Source organism: Myxine glutinosa, chromosome 4, assembly GCF_964187855.1.
Source record: "Myxine glutinosa chromosome 4, kmMyxGlut1.1, whole genome shotgun sequence".
NCBI classification, from domain to species: domain Eukaryota; kingdom Metazoa; phylum Chordata; class Myxini; order Myxiniformes; family Myxinidae; genus Myxine; species Myxine glutinosa.
In genome coordinates this window covers 178060947-178081428 of record NC_136264.1, presented here as the reverse complement: position 1 = coordinate 178081428, position 20482 = coordinate 178060947, and the positions used below count along the sequence as shown (strand labels likewise).

Sequence of the window (20482 nt, the reverse complement as noted above, 5' to 3'; positions counted from 1 at the left end):
GCCTGTCTAATAATACATTGGGAATCTTGAACAGCACTCGGTAGAGAGCATACCTCCACCAGGCTGAACAGTTTACGTTTTGTATACCACTAATAGGGCGGATCCATAACTGAATTAAATCTAATCAGTTCGTGCTTGTCACACACCCAACCTGTCCATCAAATTTTGTCCGAATCCGTCCACAACTTTTGGAGATATCCTGCTCACATCCAAACAAACCGGGGTGAATACATAACCTCTGTATGTATTTACCCCAGTTTGTTTGTCTATCTCTTTGTCTTTGAGCAGGTTGTCTCAAAAAGTTGTGGAAGGATTCTGACGAAATTTGATGGAGAGGTTGGGTGCGTGACAAGGACAAAATTATTAGATTGTGGTGAAGATCCATATCTGGGCAATGTAATTTTTGAAGGGCAAGCAAACTTGGTGAAGGATTAGAATATTTTTCCCTCCTTTAATTTTTTTTATAAATTCATGAACGGTGCTGTTCCTGTATGAATGTTGTGTACTTTACACAATGCCATGGAATTTATGGGGAGGTAATTATTTTGCACCAGTATAGTTTCCCATACAATATTGGGAATTCCTGTTTTGAATTATCAAAGCAATTTGCAGTAGCAAGTAACGCAGATTTCCGGTGTGAAACAGATTTGGGATCATACAGATGTGTTAATTGATGTGCATGTGGTGCAGTTTGCCCTGCGGGAGTACGAGTTGACCCTAGAAATCCTTGACAAGGATTCTGTTCCTGGGGAAGACCACCTTTTTGACACTCGAAGCTGTCAAACTGAGCAGCCAGACATTGACACGGATACGAGTCCTTCTGTGGTATGCCGTGGGAATTTGAAAGGGGTTGGGAATGCGGTAACAAATGGGGAAAGAGTGATTAGACAACTTGTAGCAAAATACTTTGTTTACTTGCGCAATACTTTTGTGTAGGTATTTGGTGCAATGTGCCTTCTACGTGGCCGAGTGTACGATGCATTGGACAACCGGTTGCTGGCCACTCAGAATTACCAGAAGGCATTGAACCTCGACCCATACTGCTTTGAGGCGCTTGATTGTCTTACCGGGCAGCACATGCTCACTGCTCAAGAAGGTAGGGAATGGGGGTGGGGATGGACTAGGGGATTGTACTCCAGTATATCATTTGTAAAATCTCAAACGTGTTTTTGTATTGGACGATTTAAGGCTCATAGAAAAGTAACACTTGATCTTGTCTTTTTATATAGTCAGAGATTTAATTGTGTTTTATTCAAAAAAGTTGATTTTATTTGGGAACTAGAAATGATTATACTTGGCCTTGTGGGCTATGTTGCTTTGGAATGAGCAAATTTGGACAGAGATGATTTAAAGTGATGAGTCAGATTGGAGTTTTTGAGGGCACAGTAAATACGTCGTAAACAATATAAAACTAGAACATCCCTCAATAGAGTGCCTACGTCTGCCCGGTGAATCGGTTTAAAGTGAAACCATCTCTCAATGGTGAAAAATCACTTTAAAGATTCTCGTATCCAGATCCGGATCTTCACCAAAACCTTTTGAGATATCATGCTATATATCATTTTATAAATAAGATAAGAGGGTTGGAGGGTTGGCGTCAGGAAGGGCATCTGGCCATAAAAACATTGCCTCAAAAAGAGAACCATGACAATTACCACTACATATGAGCAGGGTACAGCCCGAAGTGGAGATCGGTTTCTGAGGTTTCGGACATGGAATGTAGGGACAATGACAGGGAGATCAGGTGAAGTGTTGGAAGTATTGGTCAGAAGAAGAGTGGACATATGTTGTGTGCAAGAGACGAGATGGAAGGGAAGTGGTGTGAGAATGGTGAATGGTAGGCAGGAACAGAAATACAAGTCTGTGTGGCAAGGGTGCCCTGAGGGCGTGAATGATGTTGGTGTCCTGTTTTCTGAGGAGTTTGTAGACAGTGTGGTGAGTGTGACGAGAGTGAGTGACAGGTTGATGATGATTGGAAACTCTTGGTGAACGTCATCTCGGGATATGCTCCGCAGGTTGGTCGGAACGATGAAAAGAAGGAGAAGTTCTGGTGTGCGATAGAGAAGCTGATGGAAAACGTGAAAGATGAGGAAGTTGTTGTGGTAGGAGGAGACCTAAATGGACATGTGGGAAGGAGTATGGACGGTTTTGAGGGAGTTCATGGGGGTTACGGATATGGTGTGAGAAATGGAGAAGGTGAAAGGATTTTGGAGTTTGCTGATGGAGTTGATTTGTAATACTCAGTTCCAGAAAGGGGATAATAAGCTTGTTACATACACGTCAGGTGGGTCGACGACAACCGTTGACTACCTGATGGTGCGTAGGCGAGATAGGGGGCACCTCCGGGACACAAAGGTGATCCCAGGGGAGGATGCTGTTTCACAGCACCACTTGGTTGTCTGCGACATAAGGGTGAAAGGTGTGAGGAGAGCTCGGCGGGTGAAGTACCAACCGAGAATGAAGGTGTGGAGGTTGAAAGAGGTGACAGTAAGGGAGGCATTAAAAGAGAGGCTGAGTATCGTAGAGGATGATGTGGTTGAGCTTGAACGTGGTTGGATGTCAATGAAAGATAGTCTGTTGGGAGCCGTTGGTGAGGTATGTGGATGGACAAAAGGACCACCGAGGCATTCGGAAACATGGTGGTGGGATGACTAAGTTGAAAAGAGGATTGACGAGAAGAGGAAGAAGTTCAAGGAGTGGCAGAAGGCGAAGGGTACGGGAGCAGAAAAAGCAGAGCATGAAAGTTATAAGGCGGCCAAGAAGGCTGCAAAGAAAGAGGTAGCAAAGGCGCCGGAGGCATGTAGGAAAATGTTCGGAGAACGCTTGGATTCGGAAGGGTCAGAGAGCGGTATTCAGGATTGCAAAGCAGATAGTGAAAGAGAGGTGTGATGTGATGGGGGTGAGTTGCTTGAAGGATGAAGTGGGACAAATCGTTGTGGACCCAGATGGAATTAAAGGAAGATGGAAAAGATATATGGAAATGCTGTTGAATACAGAGAATGACTGGGATGGCAACATAGAGAGTAACCCAGTTTTAGGACCCGCAGAGAAGATAATTGAGAAGGAAGTTGAGGAAGCGATAAAAGCAATGAAGAGTAGAAAAGCGGGAGGGGCGACGGGAGTTGTGGGAGATATGTTGAAGGCAGCAGGAAGTTGGGGTGTGAAGAGAATGACAGAGATCTGTAATCTGTTGGTGAAAGAAGGCCGCATTCCAGTCGATTGGGAACTGAGTACACTCGTCCCTCTATACAAGGGGAAAGGTGACCCTCTGGAGTGTGGCTCATACCGAGCGATAAAGTTATTGGAGCATGGAATGAAGGTATTGGAAAGGGTATCGGAGAGGAAGATAAGGAAGAAGGTGAAGATCGACGAAATGCAGTTTGGATTTATGCCAGGAAGAGGAATGACAGACGTGCTTTTTATTGTGAGGCAGTTGCAGGAGAAGTACATGGAGAAGAGGAAGAAGTTGTTTCCCTGGGTTTGTTGATCTGGAGAAAGCATTCGATAGGGTTCCACACAAAGTATTGACATGGGCATTGAGGAAGTTAGGAGTGGAGGAATGGTTGATCAGAGTTGTGGTGGCAATGTACAAAAGAGTACGCACAGCTGTACGGACGAAGGACGGGAACAGTGGTGAGTTTGAGGTGAAGGTGGGAGTGCATCAGGGGTCGGTACTAAGTCCACTACTATTTGTAGCTGTGATGGAGGTGCTGGCTCAGAACGTAAAGGAGGGTTTACCGTGGGAGTTGTTGTATGCAGATGATCTGGTGTTGATTGCGGAAAGTATGGATGGACTGAAGGAAAAGATGAACAAGTGAAGGAATGTATGGAGACAAAAGGTCTGAAGGTGAATATCGGAAAGACAAAGGTGATGGCAAGTCTTAAAGCATGTGGTGAGGTGGAAAGAACTGGGAAATGGCCATGTGCTGTGTGCAGGAAGGGTGTCGGAGTGAACTCCATTCAATGTACAATGTGCGCTGAGTGGGTTCATCAAAAATGCAGTGGTCTGAGAGGGTCATTAACCAGTGTGGCAGCTACATTCAAATGTAAGGTGTGCACAGAGGGAGCTGCAGATGGAGGAAATGTTGAGTTGGATCTTGGAGATGGCATGAAGCTGGAAGGTGTGAAAACATTTTGCTACCTCGGAAACATGCTGAATGGAGAAGGTGGATCAGACTCGGCAACGGTTGCTGGAGTGAGATGTGCATGGAAGAAGTTTCGGGAACTGAGTGGTGTGCTGATGAGGGGAGTGTCGTTGAAGCTGAAGGGAAAGGTGTATGCTGCATGTGTGAGAAGTGTTATGATTTATGGGAGCGAGACATGGGTCATGAATGTAGAGCAGCAACGAAGGCTGGAAAGGGTGGAAATGCGAATGGTTCGGTGGATGTGCGGAGTGTCGTTGAGAGAGAGGAAGACAAATGATGAATTGCGAAAGATGATGGGAATAGAGCCTGTGATTGATGCTGTGAAGAGGAACAGGTTGAGATGGTTTGGTCATGTGTAGAGGAAGGATGAAAGTGACTGGTTGAGATGAGTGATGGAAATGAATGTAGAAGGAAGTAGAGGATGGGGAAGACCGAGAAAGACTTGGCTAAAGATGGTGGAAGAAGAAATGCGGGCAAGGGGGTTGTGGAGGAATAATTTCTACTCCTGTTCTACTATTAAAACTTCCAGAAACTCGTTTTAGCAAAATCAATGTTTTATTCACTTTTGAGAGTTTTGCTGTATTCTACTAAATGTACTAATTAGATATTAATGACGTTGTCTGCCGGTCGTGGCTGTAGCTCCTTCTGTAGGTCTTTTGTTGAACCTCGTTCAGTTGTTGACCAGTCTCCAGTTGGTTGATCAGGTCAACTGGTCTTCAGTTGTTCACTCCTCTTCAGTCCCTCTCCCAGTCCACTGCTTCTCCGTCACTCTCCCAGTTCTCTCTGCTCTCCAATCGCAACTTTCTCTTGGTTTTAAAGCCCCAAACTCCTTTGATGTTGCGGAGCATGTAGGGTCACCCCAAAGGTTAATTCCCCTTGGGACATGAGAGCCTGCAAGCGTCTCTGGTTCCCTTATCCAAAAACCTTATTTGGCTCTTTGGCCAGCTTTCTATGTTTGGGAGACTGAGAGCACTACCTTATTTCTGTTCAAGAGGTCAAATGCTCTGACCTGCTGAGGGAGAATTTGCAGCCTGTGCTCCATCTATGGAACACAGGCTAACTATTGATAGACACAGATGGCAGTCCAAGAGCGGTACACATTCTGTCTTGAATTATATTGCTCTTGTCCTATGCTCTTGGCTCATTTGTAAAGTAAAACATATTCCACTTTACACAAGATCACATTGAGATATATTCTAGCAATATTGTCAATAAGAATATTTATTCCCTGACAGGGTTAACAAGGAGAGATGCAGAAAATAGGGCAAAATGGAGAAGATTATCATGGAGACCTCAAGGCTAACCCCCGCTCTAGCAGGGAAAATGGCCTTAAAATGCATGTTGTTGTTGTCGACTAACAGTTGCAGTGGAATTTTTGTTTTACTCGTACTGATCAGATCAAGCGTTGTACTTGTCGAATTATGATGTCATAATTAAGCACTGATGACATCACGATCAACATATCTTATTTCCCATTTTGAGTACTTGACAATGAGCCATGTTTCAATTTTTTCCATTGAGCGGTTTGGGAGATATGGAGGTGTAACGTTTTTTCAAGATGGCGTCTGTTCCACGTGACCTATGACGTCATAAGTATGAATGAAAAAATTATACAGGTGGAGGCCCTTCTATGGTAAAATTGTGTCAATTGGACCAACGGTTGCCAAGAAAATGAATTTTTTTAATGCAGACACGGCATACGTATGGCACACGCACGCAACCGAATGCCTAACCCTGCTTTTCGCGAGCACAGGGTAACAACGCTATACACTAGAAGTATGAGCTTCAATGTTAAAAAAGAAACTTGGTGTATTTGAAATGGCCGAATCAAAATGACATGTATTGCTGGTAATGTAATAATTGGCGGGTATTCAAATTGGTGACCCATGCTGTATTTTGTATATCCTGATGTGCGCTGTCTTTGCGGAAGGAAGTGATTTGTATGTACAGTACATACTTTGGCTCGTAGCGTCTTATGCTAGAAAAGACTTTTGAAGAGTGAAAAGAACATCTTTGGATGGTTTCTTTATTGCCGGCACCTCTCTTGTAAATGAACACTGAAGGTGTGTGAGAGCTGTCATTAGTGTGGGAGTGTCACTGAGTAGTCTTGCAAATTCATGGTTCCAGATTTATCAGCAAAGACCGATAATTAATTATTATAAATATTATAGTATTGTGTTCATTTGTTTTTTTTTTCAATCTCCTGATACTGTTAATACCTGTTGCTACCTGTGTCATACCCTCACAATGTGCTTTACTCTTCTTCAACCACAGAGAATGACCTACTCAATTCCCTCCCCCTCAACCTACGCTGCTCATCAGAAGAGGCAAAACTTGTACAATTTCTCTACGAAACCAAACTCAAAAAGGTAAGGTGCACCTGTTGAGGAGTATTTCATTTGCAAAATAGCTGCACTTTGGATCATCACCGTTGCATATATAATATGTCTCTAAACGTTTAAAGCTGTTTTCTTTCGATCTATGGCCCTTTTTGAATGCTTTTCACTTCTATTCTTCAATATAAACTCTTGTATAAAGATAGAGAATTGTTGGAAAACGTTAGTATAAAGTACTGAATGAGTTGTGCTTGAGCAATAGGAATAAGTTTTGCTAATAAGTTTTGCTAGTATGTAATGAGAGTGTAATTAAAACGCAGATGATGTAGTGCAACTCTGTACTAATATAATATGAAACCCAGGATACTGAAGCAATCTTTCACAGGAGATGTTTATGGATAGTTGGCTTGTCGGTGTATTCTTGTTGTAGTATGACAAGCCTCAGGAGGTGTCTTTGCCCGGGTCCTTCACTTGCCTCAGCAACAACCTGGATGTGCGCGTCGCTACTGCCGAACGACATTACTACAACTGTGACTTCAGATCCTGCTACAAAATCACATCACAGTATGGTGGAATATAATGCAGTGCTGATAGTTGTTTTCATTGATTCGCTCACTCTTTGACCTGAACATTCGCTCACTCCACTCTTCAGACCATGCTCTTTTTGAGCTTATCAACCGGTAACCTTCTTTGGGCCCGAACAGTCACTTGCTCTTTCGGTTGAATCAAACCTTTTCATTCTTATAGGATGTTTACACTATACAACGACCAAAAAATTAACTGGAGTGTTCATAGAACACCTTGCCCCACTCAGTCTTCAGAAAAAGGATGTGGGAAGGGTCTTTTTTCAACTCTAGCTTTGCATTTCCGAGCACGATCTACGGTGCCTTCAGAAAGTATCCACACTCCCTTGACTTTTTCACATTTTGATATGTTAGTATGAATTTAAAATGGATTAAATTGAGACTTTTTTGTCACTGATGACACATAATACTCCAAATGGCATAGTGGAATTTTTCTTGCAGAAAGTTACACAAAAATATATAATGAAATACAGAAATATCTAATTTCTACAAGTATTAAACCAGTCAAGGGGTGTGAACTGTGAATACTTTTTGAAGGCACTGTACAGTGCCTATGGAAAGTCTACACCCCCTTTCAAAATTCACCAGTTAAATTGCATTAAATCAGACTTTTTCTACCTTTCATTTACACATGGTAACCCACAGCTTCCAAGTGAAAAACAAATTCTACAAATTTCAGGAAATTAATTAAAAATACAAGGCTAGAATATCTTGGTTGGATAAGTGCCCACTCCCCCCTCCTTGCAATAGCAATTGTAAATTAGCTCAGGTGTAACCAACCACCTTCAAAATCACACACCAAGTTAATTGGCCTCCACCTGTGTTAAATTAATGTGATTTTGATTATTTCAGAATGAAATCGGCTGTTTCTGTAGGTTTCCTCTGCTAGGTAGGGCATTTCATTTTCAATGATAGTGCAAACCTCAGCCATGAGCACCAATGAGCTTTCAAAAGACCTCTGGGATAAAGATGTGGAAAGGCACAGATCAGGGGATGGGTATAAAAATATTTCAAAGGCCTTGAATATCCCTTGGAGTCAGTCAAGACAATCATTAAGAAGTGGAAGGCATATGGTACCACTAAGACCCTGCCTAGATCAGGCCGTCCCTCAAAACTGGATGACCAAGCAAGGAGAAGACTAATCAGAGAGGCCCCTAAGAGGCCAATGGCAACTTTGAAAGAGCCACAGGCCTTTATGGCAAAGACTGGTTACTGTGTGCATGTGACAACGATATCCCAAGCACTGCACAAGTCTGGCCAGTACGGTAGGGTGGCAGAAGGAAGCCCTTACTCAAAAAGCCTACCTTGAATCCCATTTGAGGTATGCAAAAAAACCACTCCGGGCATTCGGAAGCCATGTGGCAAAGACTTTTATGGTCTGACGAAACCAAGAGGGGAACTTTTTGGCCTAAATGCAAAACGTTGTTTGGCACAAACCCAACCCAACCCAACACAGCACATCACCCAAAAAACACCATCCCTACTCTGAAGCATGATGGTGGCAGCATCATGTTATGGGGATGCTTCTCATCAGCAGGGAATGGGGCACTTGTCAGGATAGAAGGGAAAATGGATGGAGCAAAATACAGAAAAATCCTAGAGGAAAACCTGCTACCCTACCCCTTTCCCCCCAATTATCTGCTGGAGGTAGCAACCCCCTCCTTGTGATACTGCTTTAATCCAGAACCACTGCTCACCTCCACTCATTTATTCCCTCTTTTCCTGCCTGTGGAACCACCTTCCACACCTCTTTGATACAATACTTCCCTCTGTGTCTTCAAGATAGCTGTTCACCACCATCTCAGGTTCTGCTCCTTCTGTCAAGATAGCTGTTCATCACCCCCATCCAAAGCCATGATCTTTTCTACACCTATTAAATGTCGTGTATGTATAAATAAAATATATAAATAATAATAGCAATACTAATAATAAATTGAAATAAAGGTTATTTAAAGGCTTTAGAAAAAAAAATCGGAAGTTTACCACCGTTGATGTACCTACCGTCTTTTACACCACCTTACTTGACAAGTTAAATTAGTTATTCTCACCTGTTGTTTGTGTCCTTTATGACATCCCTAAAACAGTAAGTTTCATGGTTTTAATTATTAGCCCCCTACCAGTTTCACTGGAGGAGACCCTTGGTTTGCTGTCCATGCGTGTCTTGGCCTGTGGTAAACCTGTGGTTTTCCAGACTTTTTTTCTCATACCCTTTAACATATATGCAACTGAAACTTGGTACATAGCTTTATTATAATAAGTTGTAGAACAAGTTTGAGATTTGGGGAGTTTCACTAATTTTTTACGGAGTTATGGCCTTTTTGTACTTAGAAAATATCTCATATTATACATTCGTTGGTTTTCCAGACTTTTCCTCCTTACAAAAAACAAAAAACCAACAGAAACTTGGTGTATGGCTTTATTATGATAGGACTTATTCTGTAGCTTCGCATACCTTAAACAATTTGGCCTGCTGTATATGGCTCACAATTGCTGAGTGCTTGGAACAAGAACATTCATTGGGACCAGTATGGGACATGAATTGCAAAGCAATTCTCCCTCTTGTTAGCTCACCTGGAACAAAGTTCAGGGGAGCTTATGCGAAGCCGGATTGTCAGTCAGTCAGTCTGTCCGTCAGTCCATAATCACTTGAAACTTCTTCTCCGAAACCGCTAAAGGGATTGCGACCAAATTTGGCACAAAGGGTATTTGTTGTGTTGTGACTAAAGTTTGTTCACGGCATAAAAAAGTCGGGGTTTGGGGGAGGAGGGGTTGCCCCCCAATATCGGTATTTTTTTCTTTCTTTGTTTAAAGTCTTATGATTATGTTAGTATGATTCTACATGCTGCCCTGTCTTCCAGCAACCATTGAAATTGGTTTAAAATACCCTTAGTCGTGCAGTATACTGTTTATTCTACCAGGTGAGCACCAGGGGTATTGCCCCTATGTTTTTTTTAATTTTGTCTGACTGACAGACAGACAGACAGACTGAAACCTACCACTCTGTGCGCATGCGCGATCGGAACGAGACTCCATACAAGTTGCCATATTTGGAGCCAAAGTGCTGCTGCCGGTTCATGTTCCGATTTGTGTTCTTGTGTTCAAAATATATAATTCAAAATTGAAATTGAGTAGTTCCTCGATCATAGACTGACGTCTCTAGATAGATAGGCAGACAGACCAATCGGAGTGAAGCAATTGATAAATCCACGTTTTGCTTTGTGCATGCGATAATAAGTTATGCAACAAAACGTTGCAAAAGTTTATTCAGTTTTGTGTAGTTTTTGGTAGTTGTGAACAGGCTTCCAAGTATAGAGCACTGTTTCTAGCCAATCAGCTCACTGGGTGATGTCACGTGGCTAAAAAAAACATGTACAGTTGAAAAGTTAATCAATGCATAAAGTTGTTCAACTGAACGTTGCACATATTTTGTTTGCATCGAAGAGATGCAAAAAAGTTTCAAAATGTATATAGGCTTTTATTTGCTGATAGTTATGTTCAAAGGCTGCATTCTAATTTGTCAATAATATGACAATGTTCAAATTGAGATTGCCCATGCAATAATACGTAGTGTTACAATGTATCGCACAAGTGATACTTGTTTAGCTTGATTTGAGTCATTTTCTTGTAATAACCTAAGTCATCATCGGGTTGATCTCGATCGGACGTAACCTCCGTACAACCTAACCTAAGTGATTTGAGGGAATTTTGTTGATCAAGAATCTAGATTTTATACTTCTCATTTCATTACCTTTAGTGGGGCGGCTTAGCCCAAATATTCAAAAGAATTGTGCATTTTGTGAAACAAGCACTAAATTTGGCACAAATGTACATTAATATGTTGCGAACATTTTCAGATATTGGGCCACTTGAAATTCCGTAATTTTTTTTTTCAAATTTTTTCAAATTTCGTAATTTCAAATTTTTCGGGTGACACCGTCACAATTTCGGTCTTCGAGGCCGGCCGATAGGCAAAGTGTGACCGGAAGGGACGAGGTTCTCCTGACCACGTGGCCCTCGATCTGGGAAGCGAGAGGCGTTCCATTAGTGGACGCGCCCCTCACGCCCGACTTTTGGGCGGCCCCGGCAGGCCGTTTGTTTTGACGTTCCGTGACAGGCCCCGCACCCCCACCTCCGGGCCGACCGGAAGCTTGTGCTGAGTACATCATACCTGAACAACTCAGTGAGGCAGAACACAGCAGTGCACACCAGGGTGACCCCTTCAGTGCATAAACCAATTAACCTGTCCACTGCAGGGCATATAGAAATGAAGTTATTTTCTGCATATAATAATAATATAAGTTCAGTTCTATATAACAATTTCTGTTATCACCACTACCACTACAACTACCACTACTACAAGCTTTGTCTGGAATTTTGTGGACTAACTGACAAACAGACATACAGACAAGCTGGGATCAAAACATTACCTCCTTCCACCATTGAGTGTAGAGGTAAACATCATGGAAATTATATCATGCCCTAGATTTAATTCATGCTTACCCGTGTATTTGCTTCACTGGTTCACAAGGTCTTTTGCATACATGTAATTCAGACTCTCGTCTTCATTGCTGACCACACAATGTTCGCAACATATTAATGTACATTTGTGCCAAATTTGGTGCTTGTATCACAAAATGCACAATTCTTTTGAATATTTGGGCTAAGCCGCCCCACTATATCGGCCGGCCTCGAAGACCGAAATTGTGACGGTGTCACCCGAAAAATTTGAAATTACGAAATTTGAAAAAATTTGAAAAAAAAAATTACGGAATTTCAAGTGGCCCAATATCTGAAAATGTTCGCAACATATTAATGTACATTTGTGCCAAATTTGGTGCTTGTATCACAAAATGCACAACAGGTTTGCTATGCTGCTACACTACTTGTGCTTGGAGATCCTTGTCACAAAGTAATAAGGCTACGAAGACTTACGAGTAGCTAGGAAGACCATACAGCCGGTTCAATGTCTCCAAAATCGGTCTGCCATCTGTCATAATGGCAGACACGGTTGTTTAACATGCCACTTTATTAGTCCCCTACCAGTGTACACCGGAGGGGACTATAGGTTTGCACGCCGTCCCTCCGTCCGTCAGTCTGTCAGTCCGTCACGCAAAGAACAGTTTTCCGGACTTTTTTTTCTAAACGCTTAATGCTAATGATTTCAAACTTGGCACATGGTTTCCTCATGATACGTTACAGATCAAGTTCGAATTTCACGACGTTTCGATCATTTTTGACAAAGTTATGGCACTTTGAACTTTGGGAATTCTGATAATTCTGATGATGAATGTGCCATTTTAAGTTTTAATTTCCTTTAAATTAAAAAAGATTTTCTCTGCAATAATTGGACCGATTGAGATCAAATTTTCACCATATGAGGGACTCGGTCTGTAGAATATTTTAATGGTAATTATGACGTCACAGGTCACGTGGTTCAGCCGCCATATTGTTTTTCGTGAAAACACGAAAACCCCTTTTTCTCTGCAACGGCTGAACAGATCGAGGCCAAACTTTGCAGGCAGGATCGCATACCCATGACGAACAAAAAAGTCAGCGAGCATGACGTCATGCGTCACATGGTTTCAAAGTTATGACGTTTTTAAGCATGAACCTTTAAAACCGAGCTCCTCCCTCATTTTTGATCCAATCAAGGGGAAACTTCACAGATCTGTTCAGCATGTCGATCTACTAAAATGTCCTTTTGGAATTTGCGATAGGGCGCGTGGTTTGGCAGATATCGTTAATTAAGCGAAAATATATTTTTTTTAAATGGATATCTCTTGTTTATTCTGGAGTTCTCCTCAAGCCGCACCGCGCGCCCTCAGCCTCGTCTCGCGAACGTCAACAGCGCGACACAGCGCGTGCTTTCCGGAGGGGCGGAACCAAGCCGAGCAACATATATATATACACATCGATCATTGATCGTGAACCGGAAAATATAGTAAATTGCTGATATTTAGCGACTCGAAAGGTTCTTTATCAACAACTTATTTTCTCGTGCTTCTGCTGACCTGTCTGCAAGGTGTATAAATCGAAGTCCCGAGTACGAATCACATGTGAGCCCGTCCTGAGGTAATTAGCGATTGGGAACGATTCAGAACCTGTGGATAAATAACCCTTGGTAATTCCCCAACAGTTTTCCGGACGACAGACTGCCGGTAGGGGACATGTATTGCAGCGCAATACTCAGAATGCTTGTTATAAAATTTTTAATTTTTATTGTATTCGGATTTGGTGAGCTTTCAACCTAGAAGCAGAAGGCGAGCACACTACCGTGCCATGTGTTGTATCAACGTGCCATGTACCGATTTAATTGAAACCTTGCACTGAGCGTTGTATAATGATGGCAAACAATGTGGTGTGTTCCTCTTGTGTGCCTATGTGCATCCTGTAGGATTTTGAAAGAAGACCCATTCAATGCTGCTTGTTTGCCAATTCACGTGGGCACACTTGTGGAGCTGTTTAATAAGATTGGTATGTCTTGCACCCATGTAATATTTAATTTGGCTGGTAACTTTTTTTCACAGCCCCATTCCATCGTTATTTTTTGTTTTGTTTGTTCCTCCTTCCTGCCTTCTTCCCCTCTTCCCCTCCCCCCCCATTTTCCCCACACCCTTTTGCAATACTTTGGTTCTTGCATTTTTCATTCTCCCACTACTCCCATCAGAGCCGGATTTATGTTTAACAGGGCCCGGGACATGAGAGTAGTAGAGCCCTCCTCACCCCCACCTCCATTAACCTCAAAACATAGTGGAAAGAAATAAAAAAATTAAAAAGAGCTGAACTGCATTACTGTGTATAGCTTATGCTAATTTATTTAGCCACCTAACTGCATTAAAACCCAGCGATAATCTATCTATAATTCCAGTAATCTCTGTATGTCTGTGTGTATGTCTGTGTGTCTGTGTGTCTGTGACCGCTATTTCTCGACAACCACGGGTCCGATATACTTTAAACTTGCCAGGTATATTGCTGGGGACCTGAGGATGTGCCTTTTCAAGGTTTCATATTAATCGGAGAAGTAGTTACCGAGCTATGTCCAAAAAACGATTCAACCAATCAGAGAGCAGCGAGCTATCACGTGTGCCGAACGTGGCGAACAGACTCTGCCTCGGACGGCACATTTGAGAGCGTATTCATTTATTTCACGTTGGCAAACTATGTTGCCGCTATGTTGGCGTTAAACTATGTTTTAAAACTAATTAAAACTAATTTGCGATTCTTTCGCTTTCCTGCGCGTTTGTGCACGCTATGGCGATTTCTTTACCAAACTCCGCAAGCCGTTCGCTTTGGACCAAACCATTTCATGTAAATAGAGGGGGGGGATTGTCACCGTACTCGCAAGCCGTTCGCTTTGGACCAAACCATTTCATGTAAATAGAGGGGGGGGATTGTCACCGTACTCGCAAGCCGTTCGCTTTGGACCAAACCATTTCATGTAAATAGAGGGGGGGGATTGTCACCGTACTCGCAAGCCGTTCGCTTTGGCTTTGCAAATGGACCAAACCATTTCATGTAAATAGAGGGGGGGGGATATAATTTTAGATATATATATAGTACGGGCACGCCCTAGTAATATAAATGCCGAGTACTCATTTAAAAACTAGACAAATGCGACTGCGTTGCCAATAAACCTCAGCGTAATCCCTGCCCGTGACAATGTGTATATGGCCTCGTTGACTATCCTAAAAATAAACAATTTGATTTAAATCCCTTCAGCTTTTCTTAAGTATCACATTTTTACCAGACATGAGAGGTTTGACATTGATCGGTGAAGCGGTTTCGGAGAAGGGTTTTTTTTAAATACCGGCTTTCAATCTACTATGACTGCCAAACCACGTTACATATGACATCAAAAATGTACATTCTGCATATGCATGGGTAGGGAATTACGTTTGTGAAGTTTTGTGTTCATCGGATAATGTTCGTTTTTCTATCCAACATGGCTGCCAAACCACATGACATACGACATCATCATTTTCAAACTATATGCAACAATGGTGTTGGATGACATTTGTAAAGTTTTGCATTGATGGGGTAAGCGGTTTCTGAGATACATGCTTTTGTCCCTAGAAAAGACTGTGTGTGTGTGTGTGTGTGTGTGTGTGTGTGTGTGTGTGTGTGTGTGTGTGTGTGTGTGTGTGTGTGTGTGTGTGTGTGTGTGTGTGTGTGTGTGTGTGTGTGTGTGTGTGTGTGTGTGTGTGTGTGTGTGTGTGTGTGTGTGTGTGTGTGTGTGTACGTGCGTGCGTGCGCGTTTTTTTTTTTAAATCGATATAACATTGTTTTTTCTCGGGACAACCATTATCACAGAAAGATGTAGGGATGGTTTCACGTGATCATTTCTTATGATCATCCTTACCTTGTTTCCATACTTTTAGGAGTAGCATCCCTACATCCTTTTGTATTTCTTTTAAATGTTTTTTATGACTTGTTTGATCAGAAAAGCTGAGTAAAACTTCCATGGTGTACTTGATGTCCCCCAAAACCTTTCTGCATTTGTTACCTCTCTTGAAAGGTTTGCTGAAGTTGGTAAAATGTGCTTTATCATGGCAGATGATAAAGTTTTTATACCCGTTGGGTCAACATCTGACACTACATAGAGTTTTGTACATTGGGCAGATCCCCCACTATAGGGTGAATTGACTTTGTAAAGGGTTTTTGAATCGTCTACTAATGGTGGTTTCCTTTTTTGCTTTTCAGAGATCTTCTACCTGGCGCACAAGCTTGTTGATCTTTATCCTAATAATCCGGTAATACTTGTATCTCACTGGTGGAGGTTTTTTTTGTTTTGTTTGTTTGCTTGTTTTTGTCACTTTAAGCGACTTGGGGTAAGGTCTACCCTTATTTGAGTCACTGCTTGTGAGGTTTTTCACGATTTGATCTCATTCGCAACTTGATTACTATGCATGTTTTGCGATATTGTGAAAGGTGCTGTGGCCAATGTATGTTAATGCGATGAAACTTGAGGCATCCTTATTCCATACTCTATGATGTCATATCGGAATGGTAACTTAAAGTTGGAAAAGGTAATTAACTTTCAATGGCACAGCATTAAAAATAAATTATATTATTAATTTTTAATTAAAAAAATTCAGAATCCTTTATAATGTCGTAAATGGGATAGTGGTCGAAGAATTGGACGTCGAGTTTATGAACCCTTTGTAGACTGTAATGGAAAATCTTCTGATGTATTTTCTTTGAGCAGAAACAAGTTTGCAGTACGGTACAGAATAATTTCCGCTGCTACCTAGGTTAAGTTTTCACCCCTGTTTGTCTGTGAGCAGGATATCTCAAAAGGTTATGGATGGATTCAGGCAAAATTAGGTGGACAAGTTGGGTGTATGACATGGACGAATTGATTATATTTTGGTGAAGATCCGGATCCAGATAGATGATTTTTTGGGTGGATTTAAAAAAACCTGATTCTTCACCTTTTGAGAGGTAGAGCCAAAAACGATTTATAGTGTGATATTTCAAAAACTTGTTGACTGGTTATGACGAAACATGGTGGATGACTTGGGTAGGTGACAAGAACAAGCCAATTTCGATTTTTGTTCAGATCTGGATGTAGATCCGGCCAATCGGTGGGACACAAAACGTAAAGTGTTCAACCTGCCGGAGGTATTCAGTGTCCTCTGCCTCTTTTCAATTTGTTCTCTGCCTCTGTGCAGGTATCCTGGTTTGCAGTTGGCTGTTACTACCTTCTGGTTGGACAGAAACATGAACATGCTCGGCGATACCTTAGGTACCTCATGTTTTCCTTGTGTTAAACAGCTGTTTAAGTTTGTACAGTTGCTCATTTATGTCTAATATGTGTATTGTATCATTGAGCCTGGTGTTGGCTTAGTGGTTAGGGTGCCGGCTTGGGATCCTAGGATCCTGGGTTCGAATCCTGGTCCATCGCTAAATTAACGCCAGGGGGGTTGACTCAGTCTGTCATCCTTCCGAGGTCGGCAAATTGAGTACCAGTTCACTGGTAATTCCCTCTGTGTCGCAAGAGTCGACTAACAGAGTTGGTGGCAGGAAGGGCATCCGGCCATAAAACATTGCTTCAAAAAGGGGACCACGGTGCCCAAAAAAGGCCAACCCCTGCCCTGCAGGGAAAAATGGCCTATAAAGGTGCATTCTATGTGCATTGTATCATTGTATTAGAAAATGTTATTTTCACCTGCTTTTTTCTTTTTTTCTTATACTGTTGTCCCCTATCCAACCTTCCCAACTGCATCCCTTTCCAGCAAAGCGACAACATTAAACCGCATGTTTGGGCCTGCTTGGATAGCATATGGACATTCATTTGCCGTGGAAGGAGAGCATGACCAGGCCATGGCAGCATATTTCACATCTGCTCAGCTAATGAAGGGGTGAGCTTGGTGGAAATGTTTTGTTTGAGTGAAATCAACTAGGAAATGATAATCCGAATAAATTATTATTATTATCATTATTATATGACTTAAAAGTATGAAACTTAAAAAAAAAAAACCTTCCTGTCTGTGAGTTTCCAAAAGAGAGTGTCGTCATTTGGTGTTTGTAGTGCTGTTGCCAACAAACTACCCTCAATATGTTTGGAAGTGTTGATATGCGAATGGCTGTGAACAGACATTAGATTTATGGATATGTCAATGGATTTCCAGAGCATCTGTGACCTCGATTCTGCCAGTGGGGCGCTATTCTTGATTAGAAAATGTTTATACTGCATAATAGCATCGAAGCTGACCCAAACAGACACTCCAACGATACCAAAATGGATATTATTATTATTTTTATTTATTTATTTTTGTATACAACATCGAGGCTCGTGGAAGAGATAACATTTATCCCAAAAAACATAAACAGACACATAAAACATATAATAAAGGGAGCGGGAGACAAGATGGGGAGAGAGAGGGAAGCACATAAGTACAATAGTAGAGAACAGAGACATCGGGAGATCTGTGGGAGGGAGGGGGTTTGATGGGTTGGGGCATGGAAAGAGGGGAGGTGAGGGGTGGGAGAGGTATAAAACAAATGGACAACAACAACAGGCATTTTAAGGCCATTTTCCCTGCAAGAGCAGGGGTTAGCCTTGTGGTCCCCATGACAATCTTCTCCAAATTGTCATGGTTCTATTTTTGAGGCAATGTTTTTATGGCCGGATGCCCTTCCTGACGCCAACCATTTGAGTCGCCTCTTACGACACGCAGGGATACGGTGTACCTATTCTAAACCGGGGTACACAAAACAAATGGACACGCTATGCTAATGAGATCAATGTCATCTAAACCAGGTTTTTGTTTTATTTTCGAGGATGTGCACCAGGTGCATGAAAGGACTCAAAATTGTAGATTATTTATTCCTGGTTTTCAAGCACATGTCCTTGCCTCCACTCGCATTCATAATAAATCGATGCCCCTCCCTCCCCCCTCAAGATGTCTCCTTTATTTGTCCCAAAACTCACCGGGTTGGGACGTAAGGCATGCTATTTTGAGTAAGCCTCTCAGCACACTCGGAGCATTACTTCTCTATGTGCTTTGCATGTGTAGACACTTGATCCCTGTAGGCCTTTTTGGAACATGTAGACACTGATAGGCAGGGTAAGCAGATCTTTAAATGAAAGATCCTCGGCCTTTGTTGAGCAATGCCAATAGTGTGACGCCATCATGAATGGATGCTTTATCTAAGATGGCCTCCAGGTTAAAAGTGAAGATTAATATTTTAATAGAATGCAAGTCTGCCAGAATTTCTTCCCAGAGAACAATGAGAGGTTCTATAAAAAAAAGTTTTGTTTTTGGAGAGAAAAGAAAAGATAAAGGATTGCGACGTTTATAATTTCTCCAAGTGTATCAGTCATGCTTCACCTTTTTTTCTAATTTATTCGGCTGGATCATGCATCTCCAATGTCCACCGAGCAAAGTCATTCAGTTAACCCTTTATCGGGCATGAGGTGTCTCACTTTGCCACGTGTGCTTGCTACTGTGGTCATTTCGACAGTGGAACATGTAGACAGTGATGGAATGTGTAAGCAGATATGTAAATGAAAAAAGACACTGCATGAAAGCAGAGGAAATCTCAAATACCATATTTGTCTGTACAGTACGGACAAAATTGATGTGTGTGTCTGTTCGTGCGCGCGTGTGTGTGTGTGCGCGTACGCCAGCCAGATAGACACAGACAAAGTGCACCAATTGTTTAACCCTACTTTCCCCTTTGTGCACACGGAGTAATGACTATGGTTGGGTAGCTTATGTGGTACAGTGTGGCACCTCATGCCCGATCCGTGCGTGACCATTAAAGGGTTAACTGAGTGACTTTGCTTCACACACACACACACACACACACACACACACACACACACACACACACACACACACACACACACACACACACACACACCCTGACAGTGATGCCCATATCCTGGGAATTTTTTTTTTTTAAGTATTCATGTGTATACGAATGGGAAAAAATTCCTGTGCGTCATTTACACCTTTAAGAAATGAAAACAAATACTTCATGTTGTTTGTCCATATCAATATCTAGTGTTTGATAAACAGGAAATCGATATGAGAATGTCAAGACGTTGTGTAAGACGTCTCCAGAGGCAGAGGCTCGAAGAGGGGTGCAGTCGATAGTCAGTTAACAGATCAGTATCTGGTATGACAATCATTTGCGTTGACACACGTGTGGCAACAGTGCCTCAGTGAGGACACAGGATGGTTGAATAAGGCTTGACGAACGTCATTACAGATCTGTACCAATGCCTGCCGCAGTTGGGCCAACGTCTCTGACTGAGTTTGAAGACGGTGCAATCGGCTTCTGCACGTGCTGCGTTGCAGTTTGCTCAGTACTATGTGTAGCACTGTCACATGATTCGGTACACGTGCAGTGCTCAGTATGCACGTGCATATTCCGGATATTCATGAGTGTTGGAAAAATCCTCCCAATATGCACAACGATGTTAAAATATTAAGCCTGAGCTTCCAGGTAGGAGGCTCGGCACCTGGCACAGCTGAGGTTGCCCCTGAAGAGTCCAAACCTCAGACATCAAACAGAAGCCTCATGAGAAAAAATAAATAATTAGAGAGCCTGGAAGCCACTGATAAAATAACTTCTCATGAGTTTTAATATTGATTTGGGCACTACTCGTATTTATTTCCCTCAATCAATGTCAATGCTTGCATTTCTTGATCCGTGCGTAAACATTGCATCAAAAAGGGGACCCAAAAACAAAAACAACCATGGTCCCCGAAAAAGGCCAACCCCCGCTTGCGGGGAAAAATGGCCTCTAAAGGTGGTTTTTTTTTTTTTAAATCAATGTCTGAGTTGTCACCATTGTGGGAGGCCGAGTGAAAAGTTATTGACTCCGTCCCATGGAAATGGTCACATTTTAATGTCTTTGGTACTCAATGTACCCCCCCCCCCCCACCCCCCCCTATCATCCAAC

General features: G+C 42.2%; 1 protein-coding gene across 1 annotated transcript in view; it reads left to right on the top strand.

Annotated features, from left to right (window-relative positions):
* The window catches only part of CDC16 (cell division cycle 16), a 61731-nt gene that overhangs the window by 7647 nt on the left and 33602 nt on the right, over positions 1-20482 (top strand). Inside the window, 8 exon segments of the mRNA XM_068114041.2 lie at positions 691-825; positions 937-1096; positions 6420-6514; positions 6912-7045; positions 13460-13539; positions 15766-15815; positions 16737-16810; positions 17301-17426. Of these exon segments, the coding sequence (XP_067970142.2) occupies positions 691-825; positions 937-1096; positions 6420-6514; positions 6912-7045; positions 13460-13539; positions 15766-15815; positions 16737-16810; positions 17301-17426 (854 nt within the window).